The sequence below is a fragment of the Chiloscyllium plagiosum genome, chromosome 10, assembly GCF_004010195.1.
Source record: "Chiloscyllium plagiosum isolate BGI_BamShark_2017 chromosome 10, ASM401019v2, whole genome shotgun sequence".
Classification (NCBI taxonomy): Eukaryota; Metazoa; Chordata; class Chondrichthyes; order Orectolobiformes; family Hemiscylliidae; genus Chiloscyllium; species Chiloscyllium plagiosum.
Window position 1 is genome coordinate 28,529,172 of NC_057719.1, and position 25,441 is coordinate 28,554,612.

Here is a 25,441-nt window from a genome sequence, read left to right on the forward strand (position 1 = left end):
CCTCCTCCCTACCTTTTATCTTAGCCTGCTGGACACACTTTCCTCATTCCTGAAGAAGGGCTCATGCCCGAAACGTCGATTCTCCTGTTCCTTGGATGCTGCCTGACCTGCTGCGCTTTTCCAGCAACACATTTTCAGCTCTGATCTTCAGCATCTGCAATCCTCACTTTCTCCTATCTCCTTGTTGGGTCAAATAGCCTGTTTCCAAACTGTAGGGTTTCTTAAAAAAAATCTTTAGCTGTGCAGATATTCCAAATATCTGCCTCTTTGCTTTTCTTAATGTATTGATCACATCTTCGATTTACTGTCAATATTTTTATTTAAGAGTGCAAAATAAATGCTGTATATACCAAATACATTTTAAAATAAATAACAATGCTGCTTAGTTAAAAAAAAACTTTTAACTTTACTTGAAATCTGTGTAGACATGAAATGGAAAATCCGAACCCTTTTTATTGTGCATTCTATATCATTATGTAAAATTGATATCACAATCATTTTTTGACAGGTGCAATAAAATTGCCCTTCTCAATATTTGTCTGCATAATAACACCATCATCCTACAACATAAACTCATTTGAACTGTCATGGAGTTGACAGAAATCTTCTTAATCCCAGAACATTGCAATTTGCTGCTACATTCTTGACCTTGGAACACAAAAAACTCTTCATCCATTTGTAAACAGACACCAGTTCATTCAGGATGTGCAAGTTGATTTTGCTATAAACACAAGCGTTACGACTTCTTCAGCTATATCCATGGTATTCAAAGACATAATTACAGGCTTTGAGGAACAGAATTGGTCATTTTTCTACCAACTATCACATTATCATTTCCAAGGACAGAATTTGCCTTGAGTTTCAGTGATATTGAAACAGGCTGTAAACAAATATAGCAAAATCTGCATAACTTTCAGGCTTCGGCCAATAAGGGGCAAGTAATATTCTCACTAGTCAAGGAGATGGACATGTTGCAGTTTGGCCCTGTGTGACATCAGACCTGCACCATGAGCCAGCAGTGTATATGGCAAACACACTGCATTTTCATCAATCAAATGGCCATGTCTCAAAGTCCAGGGAAGTAATCCTCAAGCAAGTCAATGGAGTCTCATGCCTCATGCTGGAAATCAAGCCAAGCTATTCTGCCCGTTATCATGGAAGTTGAAGATGTGAAAAATTATGTAGAATTCCTTAATGTATCTGACTTTCAGACCCAGGTTGACGGAAAGCATGGACCAGGTTTCTGTACTTACCAAGATTTTCTTGTTGCAAAAAATAGATTCTAGCTACAGATTAACAATTATGATCTATTGACGTAACTCTCCTCATTAAAATTCAAAATCCCTTCTAAACCCCTCTTCTACACAGAAATGCAGACAGACACGGACAGGAAAAGAAATTAATATTATTTGGTGGAGGAAAAGCTGTTTGTACGTTCACAGAGTGTGCTGAGTCGATCCCTTATGATGATCAGAATACTGCTTCTGGGTCTTCCTTCTCCAGGTATCTTCATCTGTTTGCAAGATGCAAATGGTGACTGGTTCCCACTCAAAGGGTTTTGACTTATCGATTAAAAGTCACAGCTTACAACATTTGGAAAGGGGAAATAAACTGGCTATTTTCAGACTTTCAGATGCATTTTTTATTGCAAAGCAAAACAGCTCTTTCCCTCCACAGGTCTGATGACTATGAATAAAAGATTCATAACCACAAACTGTTTAGCTATCTGGAAGCTAATCCTACAGTTGTTGGCAGGCAGAAGACCTTTATCATCAATAACTGGTCACTAGTCCACTAATAGTCTGCAGACTAATCAGCTTGTTCTCAGCCCAAGTTCCACTTGTACACAGCCCTTGGCTCCAGCTCACCTGCAAACTAAGCTTCCACTATCCTGTTCTGAAGAAGGGTCGCTAGACCTGAAACTTTAACTGTGCTTTTTCTCCAAAATGCTGACAGACTTGCTGAGCTTTTCCAGCAAATTCTGTTTGTTGAAGTTGTTCAAGCTTCCACTTTCACCTGAACAAACAGCAGTGTAAAAAGTGTTCTCAATGAGGGCCAGGTAATTTGATTTTAAAAACTACAACAATCCTTGATTTCCAAAACAGTTCTGATCCCACTTCAATTCACAATCTAAAAATATAGAAACATAGAAAGATATGGTCTTTAGAGTCTTAGGTCAAGGAGTCCTTGAATAGTCAGCCAAAGGCTGCACCACATATCAGTCCAGGGGCTTGGACATGGTCTGTCAGCTGCTTGGGGCCAATGTTCCCTCTAGGTTGTGTGACTGTTTCGAGGATCCACAGGTATAGATTGGTGGGCAAACACTGTTTGGAGCATTGAATTCTGGTTCTGGAAGTTATTGCAGCGCTCGGATCTCACAGATCTGCACAGAACAAAAAACATTAGCGGGATGCTGCTAGGGATGGTCAGTGATTGGGAGTCTGCATCATTACAGTTTGGGGAGTGGATTACAATCAGTCCTGCAGGTTCAATACAGCCAGCCTGGGGAGTTATGGTGAATCATTCGGGGAGCTGTACACAGATCAGTCGGGGTCTGCTCACTCAGCTTTCAGGGCAGTCCACCCAAGTTATTCAGAGGGGATGGGTCATAGCTCAGTGAAAGTCAAGGGGTATATCCTGGGCCACTTCTGTGACAGACAATGTGGGGACTCAATTCTGGCGACTGGAGGCAGCATGCTGGGATGAGAGGGAAACTCATCATATGGGGGCGGGGGGGTGGGTGACAATAGTGTCTTGCTGTGTTCTTCCAGCATCCTGCTGGTCTACCTTGGAATCTAGCATATGCAGTTTTTTTTGTCTCTAACCAAAGAAGCAATAGAGCCAGCTTCATTAAATCTATCCAAGACACAGTTGGATGGGTTTTTGCACGGTAGGGGAATTAAGGGTTATGGGGATAATGCAGTATGAGGAGCTGAGACGATGGATAGATCAGCCATGATCTTAATGAATGGCGGAGCAGGCTTGATTGGCCAAATGGATTTTGAATTAGTGGTGCTGGAAGAGCACAGCAGTTCAGGCAGCATCCAAGGAGGTTTCCAGCATCTGAAGTCATTGTTTTTACCTTGTTGATTGGCCAAGTGGCCTACTCCTGCTTCTATTGCTATGAAACTCACCACTTGCCTTCCCAAGCATGTCTGCTAAGCATCTTAAAGGGAAAGCCAGAAGCATTATCAATTAATGCAGCTCCAACAACTTGACAAGAAACCTGACATAACAAGACAAATAATCCATTTGATTTACACCATGTTGACTCTGTTAAACACTCACACCATCCACCATTGTCCTGGTGTCAGGAGTCTACCAAAATCTCTTGACAGCATCTCCCAATCCTGAGACCTCCACCAGTTAGAAAGACAAAGACAGCTGGTATATGGGAGCACCTGACCGCCAAGTAACACACTATATATATTTCCATTTTATCATCTCAGAGTCAAAGCTCTACGGATGGCCTCTTAGCAGCATCGTTTGCACCTCCTCCAGGACAACTAAAGGTGGGAAATAAATGGGGTTCTTGCTTACTTAGCTGTCAATAGCAGAAAAAAATTGAGTGATGATGTCAAAGGAAATGGAGGTGGAATACAGAGTCAGCCTCGGAGCAATATCACTGCAGTTAGGAGATCTAAGGGTTAGTAAGTTATTTAGTATTTTCTCAGTATCAGCCTCAATTCACACATTATCCTATGTTGTCATGCTACTTCTTATATTAGTAACTAGCTGAATGGTACTGGCTTGTGACAATATACATTATACACTAGAAGCAAACTCCTTCTGATGTAATTCATGCTCCAGGGTCACAAGTACCTGATTCAAATGATTGTTTTTGACTAAGTCACCACTCGAATGCGATCAAAAATCAGTTTCAATAATGGTACGGGTCACCAATTCTTCTGGATGAGAGCCTGACATTGCACAGTTTGAAACACTGTTGCAGCTCAAATATGCATTTCTATCGTATGCAACAATATCACGCCATGCAGGTATACAGGCAGACACTGATGTCATTGATATGCCATTTCTACTAACCAGGAAGTTAAATAGCATTAATGTACTCCATTAATATACTAAGAAATTTATCTTGCATTATATTTCAATTAAAATAGTTTTTACGGATTTGAGTAGTATCCACTTTTCCAATGATAGTTATAAAACTCTATTAGTAGGTCTGATGCAAACACAAACTTTTTTTAAGGTTCTTGCATAAATATTTTATAGTATTCCCTTCTTATAAATTGTTAAGATTAATTTGGATATATTCCCGGTAGGGTGAAATGTTTTATAGCAGTTCTCTGCATTCCTTTTACTTACCAAGTTCACTGCTCCCAGGGGTGAATGTCTCAGTTTCAGGTTTCACATTTGGTCAAACTGTGATAGGGGGAGTTTGACTAGCGACAGCAGCTTACAATTAAACATGTTAGAGACTATCTGATCAAAACATCACATTAAACAGTGCATCAGTAGTCAACCAAACTTAACTTAAAGCTCCAGATGAATATTACTTGGGCAAATACATATGAAACATAAAAAATATAAAATTACCTTTCCTATTGTTGTAGTTTTTGTGCCTTGGACATAAACCAAACTGAGAAATTCTCTATCAGCAGCAATCACTGGGCAATGGAAATGTCTTTCATTTTACTCAGTAGCCTTTGGTGTTTTATTTTCGTTCTCATTCACAAAATCTTGAAACAAATCAAAATGTAATATGTTTCAAAACATGAGTATTAAATAATTGAACCATGTAATAGAATTGTTAATGTTTATGACTCTATTTGGTGCCCCCCACCCCCCATCTTTTTCTGTACTGGCTAGAAAGAGAATTATTTTGTTAAACAAAATTTCAATTTATCTACGGAGAGCAAATGAGAAGATGGAATTATGGTATTTACTTAATTAAAAAAAAACACAGCTACAATATGTGAATTGGATCTATCTCTTTGAATGGTTACACTTAAGGGATCTGTTTCACCAAACAAAATCCGATTGATCACTGGAGTAAATGCAAAGCAATCTATTGTTGTATTAGCTTTGTCAGTCTTAAATCTGAGTACAATCTCAAATTTGTATGGTTTCATCTCGACTGTCAAGATACATTGCAAGTTGTAATTGCAACCTCAACGTCAGCTGTCTTATTTTATAAAGCATGACTATTGTACACATCTGTAATTTAGCAAATCATAATTATTCCAATATTTGAATTTTAGGAGGATCACTTTTTTGCATCCGACTTCGATTAAGAATGCTGCATGATACATCACTGAAACGGTTAATGTGTGTCAGAGCCCATCAGTGTCATCTAGGCAGGGTTTACAAAACAATTTTTTTTTGAAAGATCTGAAGCACTGAAACTATTAATCATATTCTTTGATTTTATAGCTCCACTACAATAAAGCTAGAAGAATTCTAGAAATGGAAAGCCTCCTTTCTTACAATGAATGCTGCTGTGACCTTTAGGTTGCTGACAATAGTATTCTGACATCATGTAAAACAACCTTCAAATTTAAACCAGGTGCAGATAGTTTGCTGGCGTCTTGTGGCTGCCATTCTGTCCACAGACTTATGGACAGAAGTGCTGAGGTACCAAGTGTAATTGCATGGATATACCACACACAGCCAAAGCCTAGAGAGAGATGGCTTGAACAGCTGATGCTATTAAAATATATTTATATTCAAAACAGCTACACTTTCTCAGTTAACTGTGGTGTGCTTGCATTCTGCAGACTCTTCAACTGACCATCCTTGGAAAGGGATTTATTTAGACTTTGATTAAAAAAAAATCTTAGTCATAGCCATTTTAATTATTCTGCCATCAAAAACACTTATGCTTTTCATGTCTGGTACCATATTTGCTGTCATGAATGATACTTAAAATCATCAGCAGTGAATAAAACAATTTAAGTCAATTGCTTATCATGTGCAAACATGGGATTTTTGAAGAGGCACTATTAGACTCCCAAAACCATAAATAAATCATACTGTCATGGATTGGGGCCAAGGATTGGATTTCTTACTGTTTGTCACTAGAGATTCCCCAAATGAATCTACCGGGTTTACACTATTTGAGTTGATTTATGATCATGAAAGTCAATTAAAATGGATTAGGGAGAAATACTTGAAACAAAAAGTCAAATCCTCAACATTAGATTCCATATTTCCAGAAAGATTCATAGGAGCATGTTAAGTAGTACAGGAGAGCATCTGAAGGCTTCACAAATGAAAAGATTGCACAGATAAATATTCTTAACTAGAACATTTCAAGTGGCTGATGAAGTACTGATTTTGTTGCTTTTGCAAGATGAACCTCTGAAAGTCAAGTTCAGTGACCGCGACAAGGTATGGAAAGTGTGTAAGGTGACTGACCAATCTAATAGCTACTCCTGATTGTAGGAATAAGAATCAGTTTATGTCACATAAACATGTTGAAATGGTATCATCAAAAAGAGGATAAAGAGGAGCAGGTGGTAAGAATGGTGGAGGATAACAGAGACAAGACTGACAGCAATGTGTTGTCTCTTAGCTGCCCTCTGATCAATTAGGGATGGACAATAAATTCTAGCCTAGCCAGTGATACACACACTTTAACAAATAAAGAAAAATGGAGTGAGGTTAAAGGAGAGGTAGACAGCTATCCAAGTGAACTTCCTACAATTTGATTAGGCAACACAGAAATGCCCAGGCAGTTGAGCATTATGTTCTCATATTTAAAGGAAGGAAAATGAGAGTTCCTTAGGGTAGTGTCCTAGGTCCAAACATCTTCTGCTCATTCATCAATAACCTTCCCTCCACTATAAGGTCAGAAGTGGGGATTTTCACCGATGATTGCACAATGTTCAGCACCATTTGCGACTCCTCATATACTACAGCAGTCCATGTTTATGTGCAATAAGATCTGGACAATATCCAGGCTTGGGCTGATAAATGACAAGTAATATTTGTGCCACACAAATGCCAGGCTATGACTATCTCCAACATGAGACAATCTTACTACTGCCCCTTGACATTCAATGTTGTTACAATCACTGAATTCCCCCACTATCAACAGCCTTGGGATTACCAGTGACCAGAAGCTCAATTGGACTTGCCACATAAACACAATGGTTACAAGAGCAGGTCAGAGGCTAGGAATACTATAGCAATTAACTCACCTCCTGACTCCCCAGAACCTATTCACCATCTACAAGGCACAAGGAAGGACGGGGATGGAATACTTCACACGTGTCTGGATGGCTGCAGCTCCAACAACACTCAAGATGCTTGACAACATCCAGGACAAAGCGTTTCAGAGAACACCTCTGGGACACCCGGACCAACCAACCCAACCACCCTGTGGCTCAACATTTCAATTCCCCCTCCCACTCCACCAAGGATATGCAGGTCTTTGGACTCCTCCATCGTCAGACCACAACAAAACGATGTTTGGAGGAAGAACGCCTCATCTTCCGCCTAGGAACCCTCCAACCACAAGGGATGAACTCGGATTTCACCAGTTTCCTCATTTCCCCTCCCCCCACCCTGTCTCAGTCAAATCCATCGAATTCAGCACCGCCTTCCTAACCTGCAATCTTCTTCCCGACCTCTCCGCCCCCACCCCAGTCTGACCTATCACCCTCACCTTGACCTCTTTCCACCTATCACATTTCCGACGCCCCTCCCCCCCACCTTTTATCTTAGCCTGCTGGACAAACTTTCCTCATTCCTGAAGAAGGACTTATGCCCGAAACGTCGATTCTCCTGTTCCCTGGATGCTGCCTGACCTGCTGCGCTTTTCCAGCAACACATTTCCAACTCCCTCCACCACCAATGCTCTACAAGATGCACTGCAGAAACTGACCGAAGATCTTCAGACATCACCTTCCAAACCCATGACCACTTCCAGCTAGAAGGACAAGGGCAGCAATTACATGGGAACACCACCACCTGCATGTTATTTTTCAAGCCATTCACCATCCTGGCTTAGTTAAGCCCAGAAAAACACACTTATGTGGAAACAAAGACTCAATACTTGCTGGAAAATTATTTGATTGAACCTAGTCAAAGCAGCTACAGTTCACCATTAGAGTCAAGATTAGAGTGGTGCTGGAAAAGCACAGCAGGTCAGGCAACATCTGAGGAACTGGACAATCGACATTTTGGGCAAAAGCCCTTTCCTGATGAAGGGCTTTTGCCCAAAACATCACTTTTCCTGCTCCTCGGATGCTGCCTGACCTGCTATGCTTTTCTAGCACCACTCTAATCTTGACTCTAATCTCTAGCATTTGCAGTACCCACTTCTGCACAGTTCACCATTAGCAAATCCTAAAACTAAACAAGAAAGCAGGAGGTTTTTAGGAATGTGTGTGGATGTTACTGGGCATAATTTCAGCTCAATAGCAATAAATTTAACAATTTTGTTAAGGGAACAAGCAAAGATGGTGTAGTCAGTGGAATGCCAAGTAGCATTTGAGAAACTGGAAGCAATTTTGTAAACATATCAAGAGTGGCAATACCGCTATTTACCTAACAAATAAACCCGTATCAGAGGAAGTACTCTACTGCAGAAAAAAATACTTTGGGATTATTATTGACTCTTCAACACTTTGAAGCCTATATTCAACATTGTAAGAGAAGCATTAATCACACAGAATCATCATGGTGCATAAAGAGGCTATTGCCCATCATTCCTGCACTGACTTTATTATCTAGTGTTGATTTCCTGCCTTTTCTCCATATTCCTGCGCACCATTTCTATTAGTTGAACGTGCCTCCACTACATTGCCATACCCTAATTATCCAGTGTGAAAAAGTTCTCTTTAATCACTCTGCTTAATTTGCACATTAGATCAAGTCTATGTCCTTGTGTTCCTTTTTCTTTCATGAGCAGGGACAGCTTCTCCTTATCTACTCTAACTAGCCTGCTCATAATTTTGAAACCTCTATCAAATCTCCTCTCAGTCTTCCCTCCAAGGAAAACAGTCCCAACTTCTTCAGTCTATCATCAAAATTGAAGTTTCTAATTTCTGGAAGCATCCTAGTAAGTCACTTCTGTACTTTCTCCAATGTATAACATCTTTCCTATAATGGGATATCCACAACTATACATAGAACTCCACGAGGTCTAACAATCATCTCGTACAATTTCAACTATCTCCTTGCTCTTGTACTCTATGCCCTTATTAAATAGGCTGAGAACACTGTTTGCTTTATCACGAGCTCTCTCCATGTTTTGCCACGTTTGATGATCTGGGCACATATATATCCAGTTCCTTCTGCTCCTGCACCCCCTTTAAAATTGTAGCCTTTACTTTACATTGTTTTTCAATATTCTTCCAACCAAAGTGCATCATCTCACACTTCTCTCCATCACATCTCATCTGCCCTCTCCATCAACTCGTCAATGTTCTTTTGGAGTTCCACACTATCATCCTCACAGTTAATTATCATAAGCCATCAGCACAATGGCTCAGTGGTTAGCACTACTGACTCTCAATACCAGTGATCCAGGTTCAAGCCGACGCTTGGATGACTGTCTACATGGGTTTCCTCCCACAATTCAAAGATGTGCAGATGAGGTGGAATGGCTACGCTAAGTTGTCCAGGGATATGTAGGTTACATGGATCGGCCATGGGAGGGAGAGGGAGGAGAGAGGAGAGAGATCTGGGTGGGATACTCTCTGGAGAGTTCTGGGTGGGATACTCTCTGGAGAGTTGGTGCAGACTCGATGGCCAAATGGCCTGTACCCATACTGTAGGGATTCTATGAGTCACTTGTTGATAAGTTTAAAATTGAATACATGATTATTCTATTATTTCATCCATTCAATATTAAGATTATTCACATTACTGGAACCAATAAAGCAATTACAGGAGGAAGGATGAATCAATGCAGGCATTATGGTGTGTTATTTGTTTGTTATATAACCTTGTGAGGATATACGTGATTGAAACTGTGGAATGCATTGCTGCAGCTTAAGTCCTGTTTGTACTGCTGCTTTCTTCAAGTACTGGGTGGAGGGCTGTTTGTACATGACCTGACAGCAGAATTTTTGAAGAGTGTGAAATGGCTAGCAATAGGTAGCTGATTGTGCAGAAGTGACTAGTCATAAATGCCAAACCAAAGATCATCATCTTGGTGAGAACTTTGATGATTGGTTCCTCAGTAGCTAGATAGTTGTGATGTGAACGAGTCATTGAGAAGACTTTGCATGGAAGTGTGTATGAGCGCGAACATTGCTACCTTTCTCTATAATTAAAATAAAAATGGAATTGAGTCAGTTGTTTTCTCCCAGCTGTTGTTATAAGCTGCTGCCTTTATTTCATTATTCCATTAGCTAACTGGAAAGTTTTTCCTTGTCTACATACTTAAGTAACCTATAAAACCTTCCATGTTCTCCTCGGAGCAAAGGACATCAGTTTTTTTTCCCCGTCATTAGACATGAGCAGAAGTAGGCCATTCGGCCCACTGTCTGATCATGTCTTATGGCATAAAAAAAAAACTGATGTCCTTTGCTCCAAGGAGAACACAGGGAAGACTTTATAGAAGACTTAATTATGGCAGACATGGAAAAATGTTCCAATTAGCTAATGAAATAATGACTAGAGGACACAAGCTAAGGTTTGGGTGCAGGAAGAAATGAACATACAATGAGTTGACCATTCAGTCCCTAAAGCTTACTTCACCATTTAAGAACATGGCAGATTGGACTGTAACCTTGAATCCATTCTCACCTAATGATCTTCTACTCCTTTGCTTACCAATAATTGATCCAGCTCTGCTGTAAGACTGTTTGAAGGCTCTGCTTGCATCACTTTTCAGGAACAGTTCCAAAGGCTCAAATGACCCAGTCAGAGATTTCACCTCATCTTAACTTTAATTGAGCAGCCCCATGTTTTTCCAAGTGACACCTTGGTCTGGATTCCCCTATAAAAGCAAACAATTTCCACATCTATCCTATCAAGGCCTCTCAGGATCTTGAGTTTCAATCAAGTCACCTCTTATTCCTCTAAACTCCAGAAGATACAAACTTAGCCTGTTCAACCTTTCCTCACAAAAGAATAATACCCATTCCAAACATTCATCAGTTAGCCTTCTCTGAAGGCCTCTGCTGCATTTACATCCTTCTTTGCATGAAAGACCAATGCTGTGGTCTCAGTTCTGAGAAACTGAAACGTAAGCTTCCTACTTTTATATTCAAGTTTATATGTAAACAGATGAGACTTCAGGCCAAAGTGATCATATTTTGGAAGTGACCTGTATAATGAAAGGGGAGTGGTCAGCTCTCTAGCTAAGCAGTTCAGTCCAGAACTAGTTGAGAGTTCAGCAGTGAGCTGTGTGAACAGGCTCTCTCTCCTTCTGCCCTTCTAACTTCAACCTGTAAGCATCTGTTCCTTTGTTTTTAATACTGTTTAAAAGGGGGTTTGCTTATTGGGACTGTTGTGTATATTCAGAACAGCATAATTAAGTCTAGTGTGGACGGACTGAGTTCTGTTAGGGTTCTTTATGTTTCATTGTGTAATTTTGTGAATAATTTTTGTTGGTTTTAAAACCTGGTAGAAAACCTAGCTAACTTACTGTTTTGATAAGTGTACAGTGAAAATTATCTAATCTGCAAAGTTATGGTCTGGGCTGCCTTCTTAAGAATGCTTTGAGTGGTCTGACCTAGTCCACAACATTACCAATATGTTAGCCTTCCACTACAAGCATTCATTTTCTACAATGACTTGTGGCATTCATTTTCTACAATGACTTGTGGCACTTTGTACTGTACTTGCTTTTGAGAAATGCAAGTACAGTACAACCTCAGATTTCCCATTTTGAAGAAATTTGTTCAGTAATAAGTCCAATAGGTTGGTTAAAAGAGATCATTTAATAACACAAGCATTAATGAATTTGAACACTACCCACAAGAAAACAGATTAACTAGCCTCCTGTGCCATAAATAACTCCATGATCTGGCAACTCATTTCATTGCTGCATGCAGGAGCTCAAGTGCAATCTCGTCATTACAATTTCTACATTAGAAGTGACTCAAATTCAAATGTACTCCATTGCTGTAAAGTATGTTACAACCATCCCAAGCTAGGGAATGATGCAACATAATGCAAGTTATGGTGCACAACAGTTAGTTCCATATAGTATGACTTAATATGTGGAAGGGATCTCAAAGCAATATAATAAAAAGTTAATTTCACTAAATGAAAAGACCTTCAATCTCTATTTGAGCACAATTGACTTCCAATTATATTATTTCTCTTCAACATATTTAGATTTTCTATGTTAATATGTTGTAATAGAGGAAAGGTCTTTCCTGCATCAACATATCTTCTAATGAGTCCAGAATCTGGATTGTTTATGGAGTCTTTGATTTAAAGGGATAACGGAGGTACCATCTAGTTGTTTTCAGTGCTAGGAGTAGTACTTTCAGGCTTAATTTTTTTTTTAAAGCAACTCAAGGTGGGGTGACGGGTAAAAGAGGTATGCATATTCTTTTAGTAGATGACAAAAAGAATTGTGCAAATATTTCTGAAACGCAACTTGGATAATTATATTGTTAAAATATTTTGCAAACATGCTAGGGTTGGAAGTGTTCTAGAGTATAATGATGTGCGGGTTATTATTTCAATTAAGGGGGTTTGAGAGAGGATTGCAATAGTCTAACATACTATGCTGTAGAAGTTCAGACTATACAAGAAGTCAAAAGTGGTAGCAGCAAGGTAACATTTCAATTTTAGAAAAAAAAGGTGTTTGATAAGATGCTACACTTTAGCTATTTAAGAGTCCATGGTGTTCCAAGTAATATTAGCCTGGAGAGAAAATTGGGACAAATGGGCATTTTGAGGATGACGACTTAACTGGGAGTGCCATGGTCATCAGTGCTGGATCTACAATTATTTACTATTTAATGGTTTGGATGAGGAAAGTGAATTTATTTTAGCTGAGGTTGCAGATGACAAAAATAGGCGAGAAGGTACAGGGTGATGGAGATTACAGTGGGACAGACAAGTTAGGTGAGGGGGCTAAAATCTTGGTATGTGGAATATAAAGATTGAGGTTATGCACTTTGGCAGGAAGAATAGAGCACCTGAATCTTATTTAATTAGATAAAGACTACAGAAGAGCTAACTAGGGTGATTTGGGAACCTTGTCATCCACGAGCCACAAAAGATAGCACCCTAGTTCAGACAAACAAGGGTTACGAGTGGCATTGAGGATTATCAGATCAGTCATGATAGCATTGAGTTTACTGATGAAAATAGAACATATTATACATAATACCAGTCAAGTTATTCAAAAAAGGTAATTGAGAGACTGACATGATAACTATGCTTGCTAAGATGAGCGAAATGTAGTCAAATATAGGCAAGACGAATAAGCCAAAACTTAGGGAGAAAAAAATCACTGGGATTCCTCAAAAAAAACCATGTAAAAATGTCACTCACAGAAGCATCAAAATTTGGTATATTCCTAGTTGGTGTAAGATTAGTTAATTTTAGGCAGGGGTTATAAATTTATCCCAACATCTCTCAGACCTGAGAAGTATCTTTGCCAGAGTCCCCAGATCTTCAATTGTTGCTTCAAAATGCTGAGAGGACAAGCTGGAATTCTGCTGGTGAATAGTTATCAAAGAAATAATCAAGATTCCCAGTTCAAGTCTCAAAAGAAAGAAAGAGAGGCTGGCATCCAGCATAAGCCATTTCCTTCAAAAGGAATTACTCTTCTTTTCAAAACAAAAACCCAAGCCAAGTGTAGGAATGGAGATTGATGCCAAGCCCAAAAATAGATTTTAAAATCTGTCCTCTCCAGTAGACTTTATATCAACACAATGCACATCAGAACGATAACACTGTTGCATACACTTTATTTTACAATAATCCATATAATTAACCACTGCAGTTTTCAAGTTTGATGATGGAATTTACACTAAGATTTGGAAATATTCAAAAAAGATTTAAAATACAGTTCAATAGCTTTCTGAAGGTAAATGACAGATTTAACAAACAACCTGATTTATTAACAGAATATCAAAGTGCTTTAAAACAGAATCCTGGAGAAAACAAGATTGATTTGACATGTATTAACAGAACTGAAGGGTCAACATCTACAAAAAGTATGATTTAAAGAAAAAAAAAACAACAGGATTATTGCAATGCTTTGGGAATTCAGAGCAAATGACTTCTCCCCCCACCCCCACAGTGGAATTCAAAAGAAAAAATGTAAGAACAAGACACTTTCAGGAACCAAAGAGAAAATAGGCAATACATAAGTTATTTTGTTGTACAAAAGTCAAAAGATAATTGAAAATAGTAGTGCAAGATTTCACAATAAATATTTTCCAGAAAATGTAAACAAATATTTATCTTTTAATATAAAATGGAAAAACTAATGTAAAAAGATACTTTCAATGCTGAACATAAATTAGACATTCAGTAAAACATAATAGGCTACAATATGCAACCAGTATTTAAAAAAACCAACTGTTAAAGAGGTTATCAAGATCAAAAAGCAAGATGGATTTCAATTTTTAAAATGGCAAATTTACTTTAGTGCAAAAACTTGGGAAGCAAGTGTGTGGCTAGTACAAAGTAATAAACAAAAAAACTTGACTAAAGCTCAGAACAAAAATATTAGTTACACTAGTGAATAAAAGTAGCACTTCAGCAGTCAACGACATTTTTATGTGCAGCCTAATCTGGCTGAATGCATAAACAACATTAATCTAACTGAGTGACAGCCTTTGATCATTCAAAGTCCAAGTGTTAACTGCCAAGAAGAAATGACTTCAAAAACATTTAAACAAAGTCACTTATTAAAAAACAGTTTACTTAGAACCTCAAGACAAATGTTAACCATATCACCCATCAGTTAAAACATTAAACTGTTAATCAAGGGAAGAATTTTCTAAATGGACTATTAAAGCCACATTAGTAATTTGCATCATTATATAATGTTAATGTGAAGTTAGGCAAGAGTGCAGCACTTTAAAAGACTTCTGTATTTTGATTTATTACTCACTGGTTCAAGACAAAAAAAACGTTTGGTGTCAAAATTGATCAGAACTCATTCTCTCCCTTAGTATTCCATTAATATAACTTTAATTAAACAAATTTAAAAGCAGAAAAAATGGCCTTTAACCCATATTTACTAGTACAAGGTCAAGATGATGTTGAGCATTATTTTAACAGGTACACAAGGAATCAAATGCACAACTCAAAATGCAAAATATATCTATAGGTGATAACTTAGGTTTATTCCTTAACCCAAAGTATGCAATAATACTGTTTGACTTTTGTCTGAACAAATTTAACGTCACCTTATGTGCACATTTATCAATAAAGATTAGTATTAAATATTTAATTTCAACTGACCATTTTGGATTACGTGAAAACAATATAAAACTTACCATAAATCACTAATATTTATACTGCAATTTAATTAAAACATTGTACCAGTCACTGAAATTGAGTTTTATCAGTTTACAATGTTAGAGATTTGCCTTTTGGTAGAAGTTTCTCCATGGTAATATGGCTTCACATCAGTTGATTTCTTTCCCACCCTAACCCAATTGAGAATAATTACTCAACATAAGCAAAGCATAGCATTAATTTTGATCCTGCACAAATCTGAATGCCCAGTCGCAAGTTTTATTTTCATTTCCATTGAGATTCAAAGGACCTGATCCCACTTCGAACAAAAGGTAATTTCACTTGTCATCATATTGCCAGTAAGTCAGGAGAAAAAATACACATTTGCAAAGTTGATTTCACTGTTCAACTGATGACTTCCTGAGTTGTGTGATTTCACTTTGTGCAAATTCCATTGATTAGGCTCAATTTTCATTGTGCAGCCAGGTTATAATGATAACAAGCAAACTAACAGCCCCAATGAGAATGCCTAGAATAATCAATCCTAGAGCCTGGTGAAACAAAAGAAAAATGAACAAACAAAAGGAAAGAAAATACAAAAACATTTCTACACAATCCTTATTTCATTTTAAAATTCAGCAGCCTCGAGATCACTAAACTGATCAGTAGTGGCGTACAAACCAAGTGTCAGCTTGGAATTACTTTATTATATAGATGTTGATATATGGCTTTGAATTGGGTTAGTGCTTTGCTAAATGTGCAAAGGGATATGTTGAAACCATATGCCTAGGGATAGGATACATGGTCCAATAAGAGTTATGCAGGTAATCAAATGTGTATGCATCCTCCATTTCCTTTAAAATATGAAATGCACACGCCTGTGCAGTGTCACTTTGGGTTTGAGCTACAAAAATTAAAGCCCCCTGCTACCACTTGGTACATTGGAATACAGGAAAGTAGCATTGACAAGATTGATGGCAGCACTGATTAGTGTCCTTCACTCAAGGCTGGTTAGCCTAATAAAAAGGACAGAATAATAGAAAGGAGAATAAAGCAATACATCATTCAAAGAAGGACTGGTGTGTTTGATGTTTCCACATGGCTATAGTAATTTCAATCTGTTGAGGTCCATGCCTGGTACAGGTAGACAACCCTTTATCTGAAATCCCAAATTCCAAAATCTGAAGGTTTTTAAAAAGTTTTTTAATCTCATTAATAAGGTTGTTTGGTGTGCAACAGTTAACCCAACTCCAGACCCACTCGATGCGGGTCACTCAGATGTGACGTGAAGGGGTGAGGCCCAGCACCGGCAGGCCTCAATTCTATCTCAGGGATTGTTACTCACATGGGAGTCTGCTGTCCGGTAAAAGTTTTTAAAAAAATTTCACCGTTGAACTGTCACTTATTACAGAATTCAAAGCATTCTGAATTCCGAAAACCAGCTGGTCAAGCGTTTCGGTTAAAGGATTGTGTACCTGTATTTAGAATGCCTTTGTTACATAGGTCAAAAAAGAAAGGATAATATGGATTATTCTAACCATATTTACTTAACTTGAAAGGATACAAGTACTTGTGGCAGGAAGGACTGTTGTTAAACTGATTAAACATTTGAAAATATGATCAATGTGATAAATTACTGAAAATAGAATGGAGTAAGGATGTGTGCTAACAATAATGGACAAAAACAGTTTAAATTCAACAGATGCCAGCATCAAAAAAAAAGGAACTCCAACACTCTACCGGCCATTGGTAATAAAGCAGAGTGGAATATCTATCACCTTATGATAAAAAGAAATCCAGGATTTTACCAGAAACCATTACACAGTTTTCAGTGTAAAGTTAGATATTTCAAAACTCACCTTAAGCTTCCTTGAAGATTTTAAAGATTCTCTGCTTATTTGCAAGTAAAAGAGTCCAGGGTAGATAAATAGTAAAGCAGTTGAAGTTGTAGAACCTGAGGAAAAGGAGAGAATTTTAAATCATAAAATGATACAAATTAATCTGTACATAGCATTTTGCATATGCTATATTTTGCAATCATAAAGGCAAAACAAATGAATTGTGTATGCAATTTTGATTTTTACACAGAATTGTGAAGAACATGCTGTGGAGCAGACCAATGGTCTGAATGATTTATGCACATAATTTACATTTCACACTAGGTCTTCTCCTTCAGAATGTCATCTAACCATATCAGCATTACTTTGTATTCATTTCCTTGTGTTGATCTACTTTCCTCTCAAAAACATCCTAACTGCTTAATGTCCAAGACATGAGCCAAAATATCCATATTTTGAGGGAAAAAAAAATGGAGGGGATGGGACAAGAAAAGAAACAAAGTTGTAATTGATTAGGAAAAGATTAGATACACTGGAGTACTCACCTTTGGATCGAGGTTAACAGGAGATTCAATTGCTTTGCACAAGATGAACAGCCCACACAGATAGGAAGGTCACTAACTAGAGACTCCGATTCATAATTATTGACAAAGCTAACTTAGATGGAGTGGGCTGGGGGGTGGTGAAGGAATGAGAAAGCAAGTTCAGATTTCTTTTTCCTACACTAAACTACCTTATGGCAGCTTTAAAATGTGAAATCAGAAGGATAAGGATAATGCTCAACACTGGAACACAAATAGAAACTTCAGTGTTCATTTAACTAGGAAATGTACTCTTTAGCCTTTCTGGTCATTAACCTAATGCCTCATCCTTCATGAGTTGCTTATAATTGGGGGAGATGAAAGCATAAACCAGATTAATGCTGGTCTTAAAATGATTCTTACTTGTACTACAACAGCCTTGACATTCATCATTTACATTTAAAATCACAAGTTCTCCAAAGCCTTTTACTGCCATGTTACAATTCATACTTTATTTATTTAGGAGGCTAGAAATGCTAAATTGTTTTTATTTTTCCCAGATTCTACTTGTATAGTGTTTGTAATTTACTTTCAGATTGATTAAAGACCAAAATAATAAAACAACTTACCAACTACACCAAAGATATTTTGAATATTTGGCACATAGATTGCCAATAACACAATCACTGTCTGAATAACAAGTGTGACAAGTATATGACACAACCATGAGAAGGGGCAGCTTGAACAAAATAGCAGCATAAAAGATTTCCTTGCCTGCAGGAAAAAAAAATGTATCAATGATAAGGATATGCTCTTAGAATCTGACTCAAGCCAAATGTTAAACGGGGTCAATGAAGTATTAAGTGCTTCTTGGTGGTGGAGCTCAAAACACCAAATGTAACAGATGATGGTTTCATTATACAAGACTAATAAAACATTTTAAAAAACAAATTTGAATTTTTTTCAAATTTAGTACATATTTCCAGGCTCTGCAGAAAAACCATATTTATAGTAAACCTTAAAATTAATACTGTTATAGCTGCATTTATTAAAAACATATTACATTAAAACTAAATCTCAAGCCATGACGGATTAGTCAGATATCTCTATTCTTACTTCAGGTGAATGTCCTGATCCTTTTATAGCTTAGATAGTTTGGTCATTGCTTCAATACAAAAAAGAAATTTATATAATGCATGATCAACACAATATCAAATAATCATTTGACAGTACAGAAACAGTAGTAATGTAAAAAGAGAAATTTTGTCAATGATTGTTATATTCCTGCACATGTCCTGATGAGTACAAGACAAAGGGGAAAACATTTTATAATTATCTGAGAATAGTGCGTTTTGATTGGTTGATAACTGAATTCTGGTAGAAGGCATTGCCTGGAAATGCAGTTAGATGACCACAACTTAATAATCAAGTTTTGCTTAAAAATTTAAACCAGATAAGTTGACTGATTGGGTGATTCCTTTGGTTGAAGCATTACCAGAGGGTGGCTGCACCTATTTTGCTGAATTGAAATAGACAATGGTCGTACATGTTTTGTCTGAAAGAATGGAGGCCCATGTATCAATATATAAATTCAGTACACAATGCACTTTACTATAAGCCACTACTCATTCTTAAATTGGTTGTAGTATAATTCTTAGAACATTCAGGATAACAAACACTATCCAAATCACGTTGTCCAAACAATCATTTAAAATGCTGGATGTTGCTTGGAGTTTTGCAAGCGAATGCTGGCTGGATACTGATAGTATCTTATTGCTTGTGAACAGCCCAAAAGAAAAATGCCATTCAATACAATCTGCTAGTCTTTGCAACAACTTTTATATAGCTAGCATCACTCCAGCATGGAAATTCACATACCGCATTATTCAGAGACTGACAGAACACCCTGTGGGTGGACAGCACCATCCTGTTAGGGGCAAACATCAATTGTGTTGCTGCTGAAAGCAGCAGTATGAAACAGCTAGCTTCACCAATCATCCCTGTGAGAAACCTCAAAATTCCATGATAATCACAGGAAGGCACTTTTCAGGACTGAAGGGGTAGCCTTGGGCCCATTTGAGAGTTTTCACAATACAGCAAAAATAAATGATCTACCTTCATTTCTCAGTATAGTTTCTGATAAGACCAATCTTATAGTAAGTGGCATTACACAAATCCAATTAACTTTGCCAATTTTGGTGCACTTCTATCCCACAAATAGTGGGAAGTGGAATTTGCCCAGTTGGAGCTTTGCTCTCAGCTATCATACTACAAAGCACTAAACGATGCTAAATCCTTTAAAGTGCACTTAAATGATCGAGCACAGATATACCTAGCATCCTATCAAATTTTCATATGCAACATGGCGACGTTGAAGGCCTCAAGACTAACCTGAACATACAGATCTGTAAACCTGATAAAAGGAACATTCATGAACAGACATGACTATCAAATGTAAACCATCCTTACTAGGTCCAATTCGTTTCCATTGGTTTTGTGGCTCAGCACCTGACAGCCTTGCTGAAAACTAAAACGTGAAAGCACGGCTCATAATATCACAATTGCTCTTACACAAAAGTTCATAGTCAGTATGCACTGCTTACCATTGTAGTTTTTATTTAGATTACAATGCCCAGTCTATGATGGCCGGTTTCCTGGTCAGCTCCTCAAAAATCGATTTAAAAAAAACATTCCGTACACATTTCAGGAATTGCTCCTCTATGCTCTACCCATAGAGATTCCGCTTCAGTAGAACAACCTTCACTACTGCATTAAATTTCACTTCAGATGGGAGAAAGGCGAGGATTGCAGATGCTGGAGATCAGAGTCAAAGAATATGGTGCTGGAAAAGCACAGCTGGTCAGGCAGCATCTGAGGAGCTGGGGAGTCGAAATGTAGACTCTTCAGCCCCTCGGATGCTGCCTGACCAGCTATGCTTTTCCAGCATCATCCTCTTCGACTCTGATCTCCAGCATCTGCAATCCTCACCTTTCTCCCATCTGGACCCAATGTTTCAATCAGTAATAATAACTGAACTGATGAACTAACTTGTACATTTAATTTAGAGACATCACATATTCCCAAATAGATGGCAAACATCATGGGATCCCCTTGTGGCCAGATCTCAATAGTCTTTGCTGGGATCCATGAGGAACATTCCTTTGGTGGGATGACTCCTAGCCTCCAAACCCTTGTGTACTTTAAATAATTGGAATGTTTGCAGTTTGAATCCCATTGAGGCATGTAAGCAAATTCTTAAATGCAAATACAAACATAGCACTCAAATTTAGTCTTGTATTGAAGCAGTTAAATGAGCACCCATCCCTTGATGGGAGAGTTGAAAACTCTGGCAGATTTTAACTACTGCAAACATACCTATACTGGGCAACAGGTATTGTATTTGGAACTGTCCAAAACCCAAGATTAGTTTTATTGGCAACATTATGAACAGGACATTTGCTCACAGTACATGCTCAAATAGGGTGGATCAAAAAACTTTCCTTGTAAGATAATGACCATCCTAATCAGATTGCTTCCTCTGTATATAAATTGGACAAACCCGAATGGGCCTAAATCTGCCATTTCAAATCTTGAAAAGTGCCCAGCCCTACCTCAGATTAGCTGCATGAGCAAGGTACCTCAAAATGTTTATGCAACAGGCAAAGCTAGCTGTTCCACATTGCTACCATTTGAAGTAGTACATTATTTACTACTAACAGGATGGCATCAGAAAAGCCAAAAATACGTCTGTCATGCCGATAAAAACGTGGTATGTGACTTTCAGTGCTGGTATTCTGCTGGATATTGGGGTAGACATGTAGGCTGTACATCCCAAAAAGACTTGTAGATTTTTAAAAAACATTCCCTAACTTTTCTGAACAGGCAAGGTACTGACTTTACACACCCAGCCTGTACTTGCAAAATGCAAGTGCTCAACAGTAGATGATTTTCTGCAAATGGACAATATTTGTTAAATAATCTAACTGAATTCCTGTGCTAAGAATTATACAGCGAACAATTTAAAAAAGATCGCTAATTAGGCATTCAATCTGGACACATGTATAAAGCTTCATTAACACACAAGACTGTTCTTCACCGACAGAAGATGTACACGCAATGAACCTATTATTTCAAAGTAATTAAAAAAAAATAACAACAAAAAAAAAAATCAGTGACAGCCACCTTTTGGCTCATTTTCCAAAAGGCAGTTATAATCTAGTGTATTCTTCATGGTGATGCACCTAAACAGAATCCACTTGTCAACTAACCCACATTCTCTACTCTTACAAATTGCTTTTGTTTACATTGTAATTCTTGCTCATGTCTTGATTGCAAGATGAAAAACTTCAATTACATAACTTTTTAGTATTGGAGAAAAAAGCCATGCCTTATTTTGAAAGATACATTCGCATTATTAATTACAAATTAGATGCTTTTCTCAAGAGGTTTACAAACTTTGTTGACCTCCCCTCGAGTTTAAAATACTGTGCAAGATACAAATCCTGTTTTTATTTCCACTTTTCTCAAAGCTATCTTTCCAGAGGTATGACATTTGTTATTTGGGCCTCTTCTCACTACAATAGCTTGATACTCAAACTGTTCAAGCACAGCATGAGGTAGATTCCCTCTGTAATGATCAATAGGTGGTTTGCTCAAGTTGTAATTTCCAAGTTGACTAAAATCTCTTATATCTCTCCTACCACAGCACAAAAACATCAACACTTCCGGGAACTCCAAACCTAAATACCATCAGAGCAAACTTTGTTTTTTGTTTTAATGATTTGATCTGCACAACAAGTCTCAGGTTGCTTTTAATTTTGTGCACCAAAATAAAGTAAGACTATGACTGACGAAAGGACACTGCTGTTAATTCAGGGACCAGTGTTCAATTTGTCTAATGATAAGGATCAAATGAATAAAGCAGAGGTGCAAGGATATCCCATTAAATGTCATGCATTTAGGATAAGAGTATGACAAAGCTACTAACAAAGACTATGGAAGCGATGAATATTTTAAAGTCAAGTTTGATAGACTGAACAGTCTTGAGCCATATTTAAAATGAAAACAAAATGGTAAAGTACACACAAAAAACCACATCTTTGTCAAAACTCACTGGAAAGTGGATTAGAGGCACTGTCAGAAGCACAGAGAAGAGTATACATATTCTAACTGACATAATGACGGGGTCCCGTGGCAGATACTGGCTGTAACTGTGCAGCAACTGTGAGTTCACATTGGCTGAAAGAAGAAAAAAAAAATCTTAGTTTTGGAAGCACTACAGAAACAACTTTCAAAATATTATAATTAATACACCACAAACCATAAAACGTCAGGTAGCCGAACAAGGCAGAAAGCATGTAGATCAAAAAACTCAGAGTCATTCCTATGTTAACCGCTTTTTGCATCCTGCTCTTTGAAGGCCTGTTCAAAAGAAATTCAAACATTAGTGTTACACATGTTTGGTTGCAAGATGCACAGAATACTCACTTATGTCTGAAACCAGGTTTGCAAAGCTCTCAATTAGAAGTGTTAAATTTGCATATACAAGCTAAAATATTGAAGAAAATTACACTTATATGTTTATCCTAACTAATGGCAGGTATTTGGGAATGAAAATGATTCTTGGTTATCCAACACTAAGTACTTCTGGGTAAAGCTGTGTTTTACCTTGCCACTATCACAGCATCAAATGACTCAAGTCAGCAGACTTTGATAATTTATTCTGGAGTTCCAAAGCACCTTTCACAAACTGACTAGCAAACATGAGTAAATTATCTAATTGCTTACCTTTCTTCAATAGAGAAACAGGGATGTGTGAAATCACTGAAGTTGTGAAAGAGCAGGATTGGATATTCAGCATAATTAATTTAAGCCTTTGAACACTTCATGACTGAACATTGATTTGATACTAATTTCAACAATCTAAGGACAGAATTTTAGACTGCTTCCCAAGTTGAAAAGTGATGCATAGTCAATTGGATACTTAAGAGATATGATGCTTGCAAAAAACTTAGACTCTCTGCATGACATACCTTTTGAGTTCACAGTAAATTGGCAACACTGATGTATGGCAGAGAAATGAAAATGCCATTGTTGGAATTGCGTATGCACTCTACGGGATGAAGAAAAATTGCAGTGTTAAAATACATTTATGGATAAAATTGGACTTAATGCGCATGACAATGATTTAAGGTGATCAGAGTCATCATTAACAGCTTTATCAAGTGATACGTGCTCAGCAATAACATGTTCACTAAGAGTGTGTTTGATTTTTGTCAAGACTATTGACTTCAAAATTTGACTCAAGCAAGGACAAAGCATTGAATTGCAGAGGGAGGTCACAAGTGACTACCTTTAACATTAAGGCAGCATTTAACTGAGTGTGGCATTAAGGAACCCTCATGTAAGCCTGATGTTAACTGGGATCAACCATATCATTTGTACTGAAGCATAAAGTGCTGACAGCAGTTTTGTTATTCAGGATACAATGATTTTAAGAGGGGCCCCACAGTACAAGTTACCATTCCTTTTCAGAAAGCCTAGTTCAGAGATTTCATGCCATAACATGAAGGGTCATGATGTTAAGTGAATATGTCTATCAGTGGTTAATAAACAGGCACATTCATTCACAGGAAATTGCTTCTTGCCTTTTAGTTCAGATTTTAAAAATGTTACCTGCACCTATAAAACAATGGCTTAGTTTAAAAAGAAAACAGCAAAATTAAAATTGGATCCCATATGCAAGTTACATATTGCAAGTGAATAAAGCACTAGATTCACATTTAATGTTCAGCAAAACTGAACTGCCAGATATTTAAAATTGCAACTTTTCTTGGAAAGTTAATGGATTATAAATTGTATAATGAGAATACAAACAAACCGTTCTTGCAGACCAAGTAACTAGAGTACAAACCTTGGATGAAATTTGTAGAAGCTTTGGTTTACATTCAGAACTAAAGTTCTAAACAAGAAAAAGAAAAAAAAACACTTTACAGTCTAACAAGACCCTTAAAATAATGTCTAATTTTTCACTCTGGAATATAGTGTACAATGATTATCTTGCACATGTACTTGAAATCAACTAAATATATATCTCCTCCACCTCCCACACACCAAGAAATAATTCACACTGAGGGGGGGGGGGAGGAAGTGCTATGTACTTGGATATGGACAATAAAAAACCTACCATTTGCGATGTGCAAGAGTAGGATAAACATAAAAAAGTTTGATATCCACATATCCTCATCTAATATGTCATAAGAAAGTAGATTAGGAGCAAGCCTAGGGACGGAATCTAGTAGCTATTTAGGGAATGGAGAAATTTCACTGTTGGACATTCCAGAAAGCAATAATAAAAAAAAGTTTAAAACTGCAACAATTCTATTCATCTGTGTTTAAAGGTAGCATGTTTGCAATTCAATTAAAGTAGGTACTGTTCATGACATTAACATATTCCATTTTAAGCTTTCATACACTGAAATTGCTTCATGTGAAAATAATCTTAACCTTTAAGTTCAAGGAAGAGTCATACTGGACTTAAATCATTCTCAGTTTTTCTTCGACAGATGCTGCCATACATGTCGAGTTTCTCCAGCAGTAACACGGGTCTCAAACTAACCAGATTTGGGACCTTAAGTGAAAAGTTTGGACAATGAGTGAGAGTTCAGTACTAATTACTCAATCCGCAATCTGAGGCAACTGGATAACCTAGTGGCAGAAATTTAA

General features: G+C 37.5%; 1 protein-coding gene across 9 annotated transcripts in view; it reads right to left on the reverse strand.

Annotated features, from left to right (window-relative positions):
- The window catches only part of slc38a6 (solute carrier family 38 member 6), a 144,960-nt gene that overhangs the window by 78,684 nt on the left and 40,835 nt on the right, over nucleotides 1-25,441 (reverse strand). For 4 of the 9 annotated variants that reach the window (XM_043697246.1, XM_043697247.1, XM_043697248.1 and 1 more), the window contains 7 exons: nucleotides 24,630-24,677; nucleotides 23,749-23,828; nucleotides 23,037-23,137; nucleotides 22,830-22,954; nucleotides 18,346-18,490; nucleotides 17,217-17,311; nucleotides 15,449-15,908 (listed from right to left, as the gene is read on the reverse strand). In XM_043697246.1, coding sequence (XP_043553181.1) covers nucleotides 15,822-15,908; nucleotides 17,217-17,311; nucleotides 18,346-18,490; nucleotides 22,830-22,954; nucleotides 23,037-23,137; nucleotides 23,749-23,828; nucleotides 24,630-24,677 — 681 coding nt within the window. In that variant the 3' untranslated portion in view covers nucleotides 15,449-15,821. Of the gene's footprint in view, nucleotides 1-4,557; nucleotides 4,701-15,448; nucleotides 15,909-17,216; nucleotides 17,312-18,345; nucleotides 18,491-22,829; nucleotides 22,955-23,036; nucleotides 23,138-23,748; nucleotides 23,829-24,629; nucleotides 24,678-25,441 lie in introns of those variants that run through there. The other 5 variants (XR_006312722.1, XR_006312721.1, XR_006312720.1 and 2 more) reach the window with 3 other exon arrangements.